General features: G+C 42.2%; 1 protein-coding gene across 3 annotated transcripts; it reads left to right on the forward strand.

The window, feature by feature from the left end:
- Nucleotides 1-1,016: 1,016 nt before the first annotated feature.
- EIF3L (eukaryotic translation initiation factor 3 subunit L) lies at nt 1,017-14,653 on the forward strand. 3 transcript variants are annotated; one of them, XM_066596249.1, is made up of 15 exons: nt 1,017-1,149; nt 1,260-1,311; nt 3,994-4,204; nt 4,498-4,577; nt 5,490-5,551; nt 5,645-5,714; nt 5,817-5,890; nt 6,000-6,171; nt 7,001-7,155; nt 9,448-9,618; nt 11,060-11,193; nt 11,475-11,648; nt 11,991-12,180; nt 12,351-12,431; nt 14,503-14,653. In XM_066596249.1, exons 1-15 carry the CDS (start codon nt 1,129-1,131, stop codon nt 14,539-14,541), a joined length of 1,686 nt encoding a protein of 561 aa, XP_066452346.1. In that variant the 5' UTR covers nt 1,017-1,128; the 3' UTR covers nt 14,542-14,653. The 3 variants fall into 3 exon arrangements, with proteins under 3 accessions (XP_066452346.1, XP_066452347.1, XP_066452348.1); XM_066596250.1 differs by having other exon boundaries at nt 1,052-1,149; nt 1,263-1,311; XM_066596251.1 differs by lacking the exons at nt 1,017-1,149; nt 1,260-1,311; nt 4,498-4,577 and having other exon boundaries at nt 3,995-4,204.
- The last annotated feature ends 279 nt before the right edge of the window (nt 14,654-14,932 follow it).

Here is a 14,932-nt window from a genome sequence, read left to right on the forward strand (position 1 = left end):
TAAGCTAGCATGTCATGTTTACTGCAACATGAATGTTGTTTTTTGCGTTTTTATTTTTTTGGGGGGGAAGGGGGTTAAGCTGATCTCACACGACCAGATTTGAATTGCAGATCCTGTGATTGTATGGTCCGTGGTAATATGGCGTTGAATCAAGTGCATAGCATTACATTTGCTCACATTAGCGGCTCAGAATTGCGTAATCAGCTCGCGGAAAATAGAACACGTTTCATTTTACAGAGGATATCCGCATAAAACCGGCAGTGCTCTATGGTCGCAGATATACCTGCAGCCCATATGCAATAACATTGTGTACAGGCTGCGGGAAATATAAACAAAGATGACCGCCTGCGTGAGTACATGATCATACGCAGTACATTATGTCGCTGTACGCAGCTATGTGAGCCTGGCCTTACTTTTTGCATTATTTCCATTTGCCCCACTGCAGGGCATCAGGCAGCCATGGAGAAAAGAGAAGCCTGGAGAGGAGCGGCCTGCAGGGGATCCAGGAGTCCGGTGCAACTTAACGGAAAGAACTGGAGAATGGTTTTAGAAACACGCTGTATGCTGCCATTCAAAAACACAACTCGTCCCACAAAATAACAAAAACCGAAGCCCTCAAGCAGGCACGCATCCAGAGGAATAAGCGATGGGACTTTTTTTGAAAGTGAGGTGAAAAAAAATGAAAATGAAAGCTCGGCAGTGGAAGGGTTAAGCACATGTCCTGTATTTTGTGTGCAGAGGAGCTTGGGGTTTGTAATTCACCTAAATGTATTCTATAGCTGCGGTATGTACAAACTGCGTGCTACACCGGAAGTCCGAGAACCTCGGGCGCACCTTGTTAGTCGTCCGTGCGCAACAAGGCCAGGCTAAATCAGTCCCGCTGATAAAGCGCTGCTCTCCATGTGCTGCAGCTGTACACACGCACTACTGCGTTTAATGGGCGTGGATAACTGCAGCCAATCAGCAGGAGGATGACAAGGAAGATGGGGATGCAAGAGCAGCGCTGATTGGATGAGCGAGGCGCCGGAAAAACCGTAATACGACGTCGCCGGAAGTTGCTCTCTTTCCCGCTTCCGGTGCGCGCTGTAGTTGCCGGTGATCGACCCGGTGGAGACTGCAGACGTCATCATGTCGTACGAGGAATACGATGTGAGTAACTGTGCGATAAAATAGCCCAGGAGTTTATATACCGCGACTTAATCCCATTGTATATGGCCGCTCCCTTAGTCCTGACGTGTGTTGTCTCTTCTGTCTTGCAGCAGACCTCCTACGACCCGTACAGCTACCAGGCGGACTACGATAGTCACACAGGTGTGTAGCATCTGCTCACTGCCTCCTAGGTATGGTGACGTACGCGCACCTCATCAGCACGATGGGGTAACCGTGGATGCATGGCGTGGGCTCAGAGGTTCTGTCTGCAGTATCCACGGTGGGGCCCACTGCAGAGCCCCGGACCGGAGATGACGCTGATCCCTGCCATTAACCCCTTGTGCTCTATGTTGGCCATGGTGTGTTGTTGATTAAGGCTGGACTCACACGACCCTGTCGTAATACTCTGCATAAGAGTCGCAGCCTTTTCCTGGCGTGTAGTACAGCGCATCGGCACGTTTTTGCTCGTGTATGCTTGCGTGCGAACAAAGTATTTTACGCCCACCATAGTTCACCAACTTCCTGGTTACTTTTGTTTTGCATTTCCTTTGTGTCTCTCCTGGCAACGGTGCGTTAAAACGAACGCGGCACCTACGTAATGTAGCTGTGTACGCACTGCGTTCGGAACGCACCCATAGGAAGCATTAGTGCTCTTATGCGTTAAAATAGAACATGCTGTGTTGTTTTTACGCACGTAACATACGCAATAAATATACGCAAGTGTGAGTGGAACAGTGAAAATCAATGTACTTTGAATTGACGCGCTTTATATGTGCGTATGGCCGGGCTCACCCTAGCGTATGTGTATAATGCTGCGTTTTACCACTGTGCGAGCCGGCGTATCGCCACAAATGGCAGTGATTTTTGAACTGCGCACAACAGATTATCTTACTGACGCTGTCATGCACAGTCTTACTTGTTTTCATAATTATTTTTTTTTGTTTCCCGTCTTGTCGCTTAGTGTTGTTGCGTATAAGCGGCACACATATGCAATATAACTGTGTGTGTACAGCGTGTATTACGCGCCCATAGAGTAATATGGCTTTATAGCACATAAAACGCTGTAAAATAGAACATACTGCGCTCTTTTTATGCGCGTATTATCTGCAACGGATATAGGCAAGTGTATCAATGAAAATCAATGTACTGTAATTGATTCTGTTCACAGCATATTATGTGCTTGTAGTACACTAGTAAATTACGCCCGTGGGAGCCCGCCATAATATGCAATTCAACTGCATTCGTGTGAGCCTGGCCTAAGAGACGGACCCCCCTCTGCGATGTCATTGGCCCTCTGCCATCCATTTGCATGGCAACCATACGTCCGACAGTGGTCTCTGGGTCTGCCCTGGTTGATATTGCCAATTAAAAGAAATACACTACAATACAGAAGTACAGCAGTGTATTATCGGAGCGATCCTAGGATCGCAGGTTCAAGTCCCCTACAGGGATATAAGAAAATAAACATGGTGTAAATCTATTGTGTTCCCTGAATGTAGATGTTTGTCTCCTGGTTGTGGCTGCATGCAGATATTTCTGTATGGCTGTGATGTGTCTATATGACATCTATCATGCATGTAGTTGAGTACTTGTGCCTGGGCCAAGTCACAGCAAGCAGGATGGAAGCCTTTATTGCTGGCTGCATTAACAAAGATTTGATATTTTGTTATTTAGTACTTTATGATTTTCTGTATTGGTTTTGCTGCACATGATACATTGATGTATGCTCTGTGTAATGTATTCTGTGGCTTGTTACTATTTGCTCTCAATGTGTCCTTTAACTGTTCTAGAAGTGAAGACACTTTTTGTGCCTTTTTTAAACCATTGTTTTAGTTTTTGGTGCATTCTAAAAAGTTAGGTTGATTTAAAGGGGTTGTTCAGTTACTGGATGCGCCTTTTAGTGTCTCTTGTACGAAAATAGGGGGAACATAACTTACCTGTTCACTTCCGCTGCGATCTAGTGCTGCAGCCCCGCTGTGGTACCAACGTTTGTTGTAACATGATAGTGGAAGTCAGCTGATCACTCCAGCCAATCAGAGGCTGCAGTGTACTGTTCTCAGTACGTGAGTTCTTATGCCAGGAGGAGAATGAACATTGACGCTGCAGCTGTCACCTTACTACCAGTGATATCTGTTGCAACAAACACTGGGACAACAGCGGGGTTGCAGTACTAGATCGCAACGGCAGGGAGCAGGTAAGTACTGCTCTCTTTTTAATTCAGCATCGGGAGCACTAAAAGAGGCATGCTGTCCAGTAACAGAACAACCCCTTTAAATCTGCTGTCTTTTTACATTTAAAGGTGTTATATGGGGACATAGTGACGTGTAAAACCTTACTAAGCTTCTTGCAGCAGTAAAATCACAGAATACATACTCGCTCTTCCCCGTTTCCCACCGCTGCCAGCTCTCTAGTCCCTGCTGAACTTCACTTCTCGCAAAGAAGTGATGACGACATGACAAGGGGTCACATGAGCGCTGCGTCTAATCACCAGCTGAAGGGAGTCAGTGGGTGGCTGCCGCAGTCACATGGCCCTTTTGTCCGAGACTGCCTCACCGGTTCCCTGTACCTGGTATTAGAACCAGCAGGGGAACAGGGAAGGGTGAGTATGTATTCTGTGATTTTTTTTTTTTTTTTTTTTTTTTTTATTTTTTTATTACTGCTGCAAGGTTTTACACAATACTACGTCCCCAGATAACCTTTTTAACGTAAATTCACAATAAACTGTACTCGCAGAAGGAAACATGTTGAATTGCAAATTGTTTGAATTTTTTTTTCTGGTACCCATTTTTCCTTTTGGTGATATAATCCTTACCCCCCTCTCCCCTCCCCTCCATCATATCATAGGTGACCCGAAGCAGGACTTGGCATATGAACGCCAGTATGAGCAGCAAACGTATCAAGTCATCCCGGAAGTTATCAAGAACTTCATTCAGTACTTCCACAAGACTGTGTCTGACCTGATCGATCAGAAGGTGTATGAGCTCCAAGCCAGCAGAGTGTCCAGTGATGTCATTGACCAGAAGGTTTACGAGATACAAGATATCTATGAAAACAGGTAATGATGTTCTGCAGCATGGAGGTTCATATTACAGATTATGCTTTGCAGCTGCTACCTTATAATGCTCAGATGCTGTATGTATGAAGCTCCAAATTCCCTTACTGCATTTCCTGAGCCACCACTTTTGTTTGTGCATGAAAAACTGGGATGGACTTCCTGACTGATTAACCTTCTCCACCAAGGGGAATATTTTTTGGCATTTGCAAAGTTGCAGAGTACTATGCACACATCCCCTATATATTGCTCCACGGGTTTCTTTTGAATGTGACACTTCTCTCTTCTCATTGCAGCTGGACAAAGTTAACTGAACGTTTCTTCAAGAATTCCCCATGGCCTGAAGCTGAAGCAATTGCTCCTCAAGTTGGCAATGGTAGGTGTTCATCTTTACAGCCTGCGGGGAAGATTGTGTGACTTACGAAAGTATTTGAACCTATATGTTCAGAGGCTGAAATGTCAAAGACTTAGATCAGTCAGGGAGATTTATTAAAACTTGGGAAAAGTGATGCAGTTGTCCATAGCAACCACCAGGTAATAGTTTTATTGATTCAAAAGGTCTCTGAAATGAGTGTTGCAATCTCCTGTCTTTCAATACTAAACAACAGTTCACAATTAGATGACGACTCGACTAGTGTTGGCGGCATTAGCACTTGAGATGACCTGATATCACGTTCAGGAGATGTGATGATGGTGGTGAAGGACTATGCTTCAATGTTGCTGGTCAGCTATGTATGTGGACATTTGTAAGGTGTCATTTATTGGAATCTCCATAGAGGTGTGAAACTGTCTCTCAACCAGCTGGACAGCAGCCATGTGCTTGAAAGACCTGTGATGTCACCGTCATGTGATCAATCACCGGGTCTCTGAGCGCATATATCTGTATTACTCCCCAAATCCACACCATTTGCAACCTGATTGGTTTTTTGGATTTACTCATTCCCCGTGATTGGTTATTTGGGTTGGCTGATTCACGGTGATTGGTTGTTTAGGTTGGCTCGTGTAAAAGTGGGGAGTAAAAGGCTAATATGCTCTCTGAGCTCTGACCCTGATCACATGACGGTGACATCATCACAGGTCCTGTAAGCACACGACTGTTTTCAGGCTCTGCATGTTTTAGGACCTGTGATGACATCGATGTCATGTGATCAGGGGCGGCGCTTAGAGTCCCCGGTGACTGATTATATGACATAACTCGCATACAGACAGGTGGTATTTTGAAAGCCATTCTGACTGTTATAATTTAGAATTCTATCTGCTAAAATGAATGTGATTTATTCTCTTTTAGATGCAGTGTTCTTAATTCTCTATAAGGAACTATATTATAGACACATCTACGCCAAAGTCAGCGTAAGCATCCATTTTTTTCATGTTCCTTTCAGGCTCCAGTGCATGTGTATTTGGTGTGATGCAGTAACCCCATGATTCTTCTCCTTTTGCTAGGGAGGACCCACATTGGAGCAGCGTTTTGAATCTTACTACAATTACTGCAATCTCTTCAACTACATTCTAAGTAAGTTTGTCTTGTTGCTAAAGGTTTACTTCAGAACTATATGTTTTGTCTGTGGACTTGATCACTTCATTAATTTTATTAACACTGATGGCTTCCTTGTAGATGCAGATGGTCCAGCACCCTTGGAGTTGCCTAACCAGTGGTTGTGGGATATTATTGATGAGTTCATTTACCAGGTACAGTTACTTTTCTGTGGACTTTCTCCCAATGTTTTCTGCTTTTCTGTGTTTGATCAACCAGTTTCTGATCTCTTCTTGTTTGGTTTAAATCTTCTGCACTTTTCAGTTTCAGTCATTCAGTCAGTATCGGTGTAAGACTGCAAAGAAGTCAGAGGAAGAAATTGAATTCCTGCGTTCCAACCCCAAGATCTGGAACGTTCACAGCGTTCTTAATGTCTTACACTCTCTAGTGGATAAATCCAACATTAACCGCCAGCTGGAGATTTACACCAGTGGAGGTGAGGGAACCAGAACATCTTATAACACTATATAGGCTGTTGTGATATATCTGCATTGTAGTAGTGTATATTGGATGACTCTTGTTTGGTTCTCTGGCTCATGTGCCTGTCGTGCTCCCAATCTGTACAATTTCAAAGTGGAGCCAAAAGCAGGATGTTATACAACTACCCTGCCTGGAAAATACTCTGTGATTTCCTGTACATGACTGCTGCATCCAGTCACTGTCCGCTGATTGGCTGCAGTGGTATGTGCAGGTACTTACCATGTCGTTGCTGCAGAAGAGCAACCGTGACCAGCAGTGCTGGAGCTGTAGAGGATTTTCCAGGTTGGATGGTAATTATTGTTGTACACCATCCTTGCTTTCCATCCTCTGGTCTCCACAATACGTCGAATCGTTGAACGCACCAGCTTCTCAGATTTAAAGTTTGATCTTTAGTAATCTTCTTCATAAAAGATATCCAATAACATTCTGGCCATTATTGGCCTTTATCTACCCAAATAGTGCCTGTCTTTTTGTCCACACTATTTGGCTTGATAAAGGCCAATTATGGCCAGAATGTTACTGGAGAAGATTGATAAGGATTAAACTTTTATATCTGAAAAGTTGGTGCCTTGGATGATTTGCCATGTTGGAGCCACTTTTCAGCTCTGTGCATGAAGCGCGGCACAAGACAAGTGGTGCATGGGAGACTTCTGCATAACCTGTAAGCAGCCCCTTTAAGTCTGTTTAGTCTCAAACGGCAAGGATTGACCTTTCACTATGGGCGTCAGTAACTTGTGCAATTTATCACATGAAGACTTTTGTTTAATTTTTTTTCTCCCCCTCAGGTGACCCAGAAAGTGTAGCTGGAGAATATGGAAGACATTCACTATACAAGATGCTTGGATACTTCAGCTTGGTTGGACTGCTGCGTCTGCACTCACTGCTTGGAGACTACTACCAAGCTATTAAAGTATTAGAAAACATTGAGCTCAACAAGAAGGTACCATCTACCTTTACTGTTATGGAGACTGCATGACTATTGGTTCAAGGGAAAATAAATCAGAAGTCTGATCTAAAGCCCCAATCATAACGCACATTTTGCCATTTTTCTTTATTTTAAATGGCAAACTCATGACTTTTGGATGATGATGAAGTCATCAAAGCCCAATTGTTATCTTTAGATCTGGAAGCATTGTTTTGCGTTTTAACTTTAATATCTAATTAAAAATATTGGTTTTGTGTCTGTTCCAGTTTAGGTTTGGCTTTTTTAACCCTTTCCCAACATCTGAGGTACATGTACGTCAGATTTGCAGGGGGCTGTATCGAGTGGACTTGATTCCACTCCAAACCCAGCAGATGCTGGCTGTGTTACATAGAAGAGAATGGAGATAACTGAATCTTGGGCAATTAATATCTTAGATGCTGCACTTACTAGGGCTAACTTCACGTGGGTGAGCGCGATATGCGTCCATGAATCCCACCCCCATATTCTGTTCGCCATCCATGTGAAAACCCTGTGGATGCGAGGTGTTTTCATGTGAAAACCGCCTCGCATCACTTCGGGAATGCAGGTAATTCCCTGCCGCAAGTGTCACAGCCGCAGTAGAGGATCGCAGAGTTCTCCCATTGCTTTCAATGGGTACGCACTGTTGTTACCGGCAACCAAAAAAAATCTTCTAAAGGTTTCTCAATAAATTAAGTGGTGCTATTACAAGAAAATCCAGGTCACAAAATTCCAGCCCTCATACTGTTGTGTCAATGGAAAAATGTTAGGGCTCTTTCAAGGTAGGGATTTAAAAACTAAAAAGTTGCTGCAAGGGAAAGGGGGTTAATATTACTTGATCTCTACTGTAAGGGTAAAACCTTGTAGATCCATTGCGGTGGGATAATTCAGTTAGATTATTTTTCTTTTTAACCTCATCTTGAGAAACAACAAATCTACCATGTGTGAACACACTTAGTACATACAGATTTTTCGAAATCTCTTGCAGATGAAAATACTTAGTTAGGCCTAATGCACACAGGCATATTTGCACTGCGGGATCCGGATCTCCGGATTTCGCAGCAATTACACCCCCATGGGACATGCATTGAAAAAAAAAAGGCATTTCCATGCCCACGAGCGGAAATCAACTGTGATAATCCGCTTGTGGGGTGGAACTCGCAGCATGTCCTATTTCAGTGCGAGTCTCACACGACCACGTCAACACTGACGTGTCGGCTCTGCACTGCGCGGAGTGAAGATGCCGTACAGGTAAGCCAGAGGTCACTGCAGGAGCACAGGTTCGCATCCCGCTGCGAAAATCTCGCAGTCTGCATTCGGCCTTAATTGAAGGTTAAAAATTGCTTTATATTTTAAACAATGCGGTTACGAAGCTGAGATTTCGGAAGTCTGCGGCTAGAGTGCTGTATGTCCACACTTCTATGCATCATTGACGGTTATCCATATGTTTGTTTTTTTTTTTAAATTCAAAATTTTTATTAATTTTCCAAAAAATATAGGAATAAGGAGAACACACAGATCAGTGAAGTAATACATGTGACATAAAAGTTTATATAATTAAGGGCCATGGCACAGATCCAATATGTTTTGCCCATACCTTAAAATGAATGGCCTATGCTTGGAATAGGCCATTTTTTTTTTGAACGGTGGGGGTCTGCAGCCCGGGTCTGCCACCGATCTGCAGAAGGGGCTATGTCTTGTCAGAGTAGCTATTTTTGGTTAATGCAAATTTGTCCCATGGAAGTGAATGGGGAGTGGTGGACCCCACTGATCAGATAATCATGGCCTATCCTGAGGATTGGCCATCAATTTTAAACCTTGGATAACTCTTTTGAAACAACTCCTGTGGAAGCACTACATAAGTTGATGGCTGTCAAAAAGAGTTGTAGACTTTGGACAGCCCCATTTCATTAAACGTATTAAGTCAGATGACTAATTAGGAGGGGGGGGGGGGGGGGTTGTCCCAATCAGGACACCCAACTCTTCTCAAAAACGGAGAGCCACTGTGAGTCTCGCTGTAGAGGACTCGATGTGTTGCATAACAAGGATTTCCGTCGATTTTACTGTCAGTCGTTTATTACACAGCTTATCCTTAACCCTGACAATTACAGGGGATTGTGGGGTCCCACTGGTAGAACTGCATTTTGCAAGGTTAGTCAGGTTTGAAAGAGGCTTGATATTCGCAAAACGGGTTAAAGTTTGAAGTCCAAACGTCTAGATCATGCTTGATATGACCTACATTAAATGTACATCCACAATGACAATGCACTTGTGGTGTTTTGCTTGCAGAGCATGTACTCCAGAGTTCCCGAGTGCCAGGTGACCACTTACTACTATGTGGGTTTTGCATACCTTATGATGCGACGATATCAAGATGCTATTCGTGTTTTCGCCAATATCTTGCTGTATATCCAGAGAACCAAGAGTATGTTCCAGAGAACCACATACAAGTATGAAATGGTGAGTACCTTTTTCTCCGTTTTACCTTTTTTTTTTAATCATGATCTATACCAATCAGCCATGACGTGAATAACATTGTCTTGCGTCAATGACCCCTAAAAAGGCCTGGAATATAGGTCTTGTGGGGTGCTCTATACAATTGTAGTTGTTAGCTGTTTAGTTGTGCACGACTCTCGACCACCCTAAAGGCGAGCTTCTTTCAGTTGTTTGATATCCATGCTAGTATCGGCTGTGACATCTTTTTCTTTGGTGGCCGGGTCGTCTTTTGTCATCTCTGATCTATCCAAGCATTATAGATTTTAAAAAAAAAATTTTTTAAGCGACTTTGCTCGCATTACATGGCCAAATCCGTGATCCTGAGCCTGGTCATCTTGCCCTACATCTTGTTATATCAGGTCTTATACAATTCAGGACTTCTGTTACTCTTGCTGTCCAGGGTATAAGCAGCAGATTTCACCAGCACCACACCTACATCCTCCTCATATCAGCTTTTTTCGCAGTCCAGCGTTCACATCTATACATGGCTATGGGGGAAATACAATAGTTTGGTAGTTACCTACCAAAAGTGGACCATGGAAGGACAACCAGTAAACTGTCAGTCATGGGCAATCAAGGCTCATTGATGCATGTAGGGGATGAAAACTAACCTATGTGGTCTGACAGAAGAGCTACCGAAAAAGTTACTGCTGGCTATGATTGAAAGCTGTCACTGCTTGCTACGTATGGAGGTACATGGCTCCGGGTGGTCAGAGTACTCATGTTGTTCTGTCCACCACCCAATGTGCCTTCAATGGGCATGTGAGCATCAGAGCTGCTCCATGGAAGAAGGTGGCTTTATCTAACGAACCACATCTCATATGGACTGCCAGGTGTGTGCATCACGTGCCTGGGAAGAGTTTGCACCAGAATCTATGGCAAGAAGAGAAGCTGGCGGAGGCTGTGTGATGCTATTTATGGGCAATGTTCTGAAGGCAAACCTTGGCTTCTGGCAGTCATTTGGATATTACTTTTGACATGTGCCACCTACCTAAACCTCATACACACCAACTATACTCCTTCATGGCAACAGTATTACTTCTTTCAGCAAGATTATATGCCCTGCATAGTACAGAAATTGTTTAGGAATGGTTTGAAGAACATGACAAAAATTCAAGGTGATGAAGTGACGTCCAAATTCCCCAGAGCTCACAGATGTTGCAAAACCAGTCTGATCCACGGATCCTCACAACCCACAGGACTTAAAGGATATGCTGCTAATGTCTTGGTACTAGGCACCACGAGAGGTACCTTCAGAGGTCTTGTGAAGTTTAGGCATTGATAGGTCATAGGGGTTTTGGTGGCAGGAAGGGACCCTAAATAATAGGCAGGTTGGTTTTAATGTTAGGGTTGATCAGTGTAAATGACAACTGGATCAAAGAACTTTTGAATCTCTTTTGCACAGATAAACAAGCAGAATGAGCAGATGCACGGGCTGCTGGCCATTGCCCTTACAATGTACCCTATGCGCATAGATGAGAGTATCCACACTCAGCTGAGAGAGAAATATGGTGACAAAATGTTGCGTATGCAGAAAGGGTAAGTTGAGAGTCTCATGCAAATTGTATACTGATTTACCTCTATAGTTTAATATATTAATTTAGATTTTTATTTTACGTTTAATTTTTTTGTTTCTGTTTCAACATACAAAACATTTTTTTCCCATACTTCATTTAAAAAAAAAAGAAAAAAAAACTCAGCTTCTAACATTTTCAGTATCTGTAAAAAGGACAGGTTCACCATTTCTAACTCCTACGGAGTGAGGTGGTGCTGCTGGAGTTTACGGAATTTCTGACCAGTTGTAATTGTCTTTCACTTAGTGATGCACAGATTTATGAAGAACTCTTCAATTACGCCTGCCCCAAGTTCCTGTCACCGGTGGTCCCGAACTATGACAATGTTCACCCTAACTACCACAAAGAACCGTATCTTCAACAACTCAAAGTCTTTCTTGATGAAGTTCAGCAGCAGGCACAACTGTCCACAATCCGCAGGTTTGTCTCCCTTTTACTGTTGGTCTAAGATACTGTTCGGCCTGCCTGCAAGAATATACAGGATTAGCTTATGAATCATGAGTATGCAGCTGAAAATATCCACATTATACCTCTGCATCATCACACATACTCACATGAAGATTTATATTTTTTACTTGCTGTGTTCCCAAGGAAGAAATGACAAATTGCAGAATGTTCCATTGTATGTTGTCTTATGGACATGGCATGTGGGGGTGAATACAGAGACAGAAAGAGGGGTCACGGGTGCACCACACAGACCACAGTGCGAGTTCACATCTCGGTGTTGGAGACTACATTTTAACACAATGCATTTTGTTTCAGCTTCCTAAAGTTGTATACTACAATGCCTGTGGCCAAGTTGGCAGGATTCTTGGATTTGCCAGAACAGGAATTTAGAATTCAGCTGCTTGTTTTCAAGCATAAGATGAAGAACCTTGTGTGGACTAGCGGCATTTCTGCGCTGGAGGGAGAGTTCCAGTCTGCCTCAGAAGTGGACTTCTATATAGACAAGGTACATTATTAGGCTTTTTGTTTGTCCTTTTAAAACCTTTAATATGGAAGAACTTCACGGTTTATTTTACTCTAAATTCTTGTATTCATATCTTTGTGGATGAAGTATGCTAATATCGTATAATATGTGGTCACTGTTTTTCACAAGTAATATCTTACATTCCTTTTCAGGACATGATTCACATTGCAGATACCAAAGTTGCCCGACGATACGGCGACTTCTTTATACGACAGATACACAAGTTTGAAGAGGTGAGTGTTTGTTAAACTTGGCTGGTCCACTGTTTTATTGCTAGAAGCCGAAAAGATACTGATTCTTGATTTGGAGCCACGTTTTCTTAAAGAAATGTCACCCAGATTTGTTATTTCTTATGGTGTATAACTAGATACTGAAACTTTCTTTATCTAATCTGTCTTTTTGTGCTTATAAGGGAGTGTCTTTTATTTTCTGCACATGATCATAGGGGCAGGCATCTTGCCTGCTCTCGCAACACTCAGGAAATCTGCTTCGAGACCTGTGTATAGAGCAGGGGCAGGAGGAGATGAAGTGACTTTACACCATTGACAACAGGTGTTTCTTGTCTTATCTGCCCCAAGCTTTATAATGGGGTTAAGGGCCATTTACATTGGACGATTATCTCTCAAAATTCGTTCAAACGAACATATTTGCGTGATAATCATTGTGTCTAAACGCACAGCCATTGTGCACTATTAGTTTACAGTTCTCTGGTCATTCACTTTCAATCAGCATGACTTTTCGCTGAGTGTAAACACTCCCCGCATATAGAATGTGAAGTGCCCAGCGAGAAGCCAGCGGTGATCTACCTGTCTAAACGCTATGCACAAGCGCTGATAATCTTAACAGTGACGTCAGCACCCGTGCATTCGTTTAGACGACTGTCGTCACATCTAAATGGGAAATAATTGTCTTTCATTATATTCCTACCTCTAATAACGACTGCTGAATAGTAAATTTTATGGAAAAGGAACTGTGGTCATTGTGAAAATGTCAGATTTCAGGATAAATGATGTTGAAAATGTATAAATAACATTACACCCACCCTCCACCCCCCTTTGTGGGTATGAAGCAAAGACTCCAGAGTTGTTTCAGGTGGGATGAGAACCTCCACAAACAGTCATGATTGGAGCTAGCTTTAAAAAGCATAAAAAAATTGCAAAACAAAAGTGGTATGAATTGTACACTAAGTAAAAAAAAATGGCGGAATTGCAGATGTTGTTAATCTTGCCCCTAGAGAAAATGAAATAAAAAGCAATCAAAATGTTATGTTCCCAAAAATTGGATAAATGAAGGCTAGAGCTCATCGAACAAAAAAAACAAGCCCTCATAGAGCTCCGTTGATGGAAAAATACAAAATACCAAGGCTCTTAAAATGTGACAACACAAACGCGAATCTTGAAGAAAAAAAAAAGTTGTTTTTTTTGTGTCAACAAAAATGGCAAAATTATAAAAAAAAAAAAACTATTAACTTGGTATTGTCAGAATCGTGCTCACCCAGAGAATACTGTTTTCACATTATTTTGCACACTAAACGCCGTAAAAATGAAATCCAAAAAACACATGGCTGAGTTTTCTTTTATTTTTCCCAATACCCCTAGAAAAAAAAAAACTAATAAAAGTTTTACAGTGCTTTTATATGTACCAATAAATGATGCCATTAAAAAATACAACTTGTCCTACGGCTGTGTGAATGGAAAAACCTAAAAGTTATGGCTCTTAAAGTGCAACAATGAAAATAAAAGGAAAGCTTATTTGGTCATTAAGGCGCAAACAGGCCTAGTCACTAAGGGGTTAAATAAACAGCAGGGAAACTTGCTTGTACTGCAGGAACGGCATGAAATAAGCCCCTAATCCAGCAAGTAATGTTTTAAACTACTTGAATTTGACAACTTGATGGCATCAGCAATGCGGTGAAGTCTGCCTTGTGATGGCATTAGCTGGGACACCCTGTAGAACTACAATTAATGGCTTGGCTGACTCCAGAACTGCAATGTTGTAATGGATTCTAATCCTTGGAAACCACATCATTATACTTCTCCCTTTACTCCGTGGGCATTACTGAATGGTTACTAGAGCTGCACAGATCTACAAATGGCACATTCAACTAGTCTGATAAGAGGCTTCAACCCCCTTTTGACTCTTAAGACCGTGTAGTTGAATACTGATTGTAACTGCATTTGGACAATTTACTGTAATGTGCTATTCTCTGTTCTTACTAGGGGGGGGGTTATAGTAATTTCATACCGTTAAATATGCCTAGAACACCAGTCCTTATTTCATTGACATTTTTTTTTTCTTTTGTAGCTAAACAAAACTTTGAAGAAGATGAGCCAGAAGCCTTGAAAGAAATTCAAATACACAAGATATTTAAAAGGTCAATCTGCTCCTCCCAACACATTGCTGTCAAAATCAAACAGACTGAAATGTTTTAATAAAAATTAAAAAAAACTTGAAATACGATTTATCCTACTTTTTTCTAGTATAAATGATCTTCTAATTTTAGATAAGTTTTAATACCTCATGATTTCTGGATTGGCATTAGTGAGATTCAGCTTGAAGGAGCTGTACCAAAATAGAATTTCTTATCGGTGTTATTGGGGACACATGGAGATCTTGGGTATAGCTGCTGTCATTAGGAGGCAGACATTAAACAAAAGTGTTATCTCTTCCCATGAGATGTGCTCCTGCAGGCACTGAGCTAAATCGCTTCTAGCTTAGTGTCCATAGGAGGCAG

Source organism: Eleutherodactylus coqui, chromosome 3 (assembly GCF_035609145.1).
Source record: "Eleutherodactylus coqui strain aEleCoq1 chromosome 3, aEleCoq1.hap1, whole genome shotgun sequence".
Classification (NCBI taxonomy): Eukaryota; Metazoa; Chordata; class Amphibia; order Anura; family Eleutherodactylidae; genus Eleutherodactylus; species Eleutherodactylus coqui.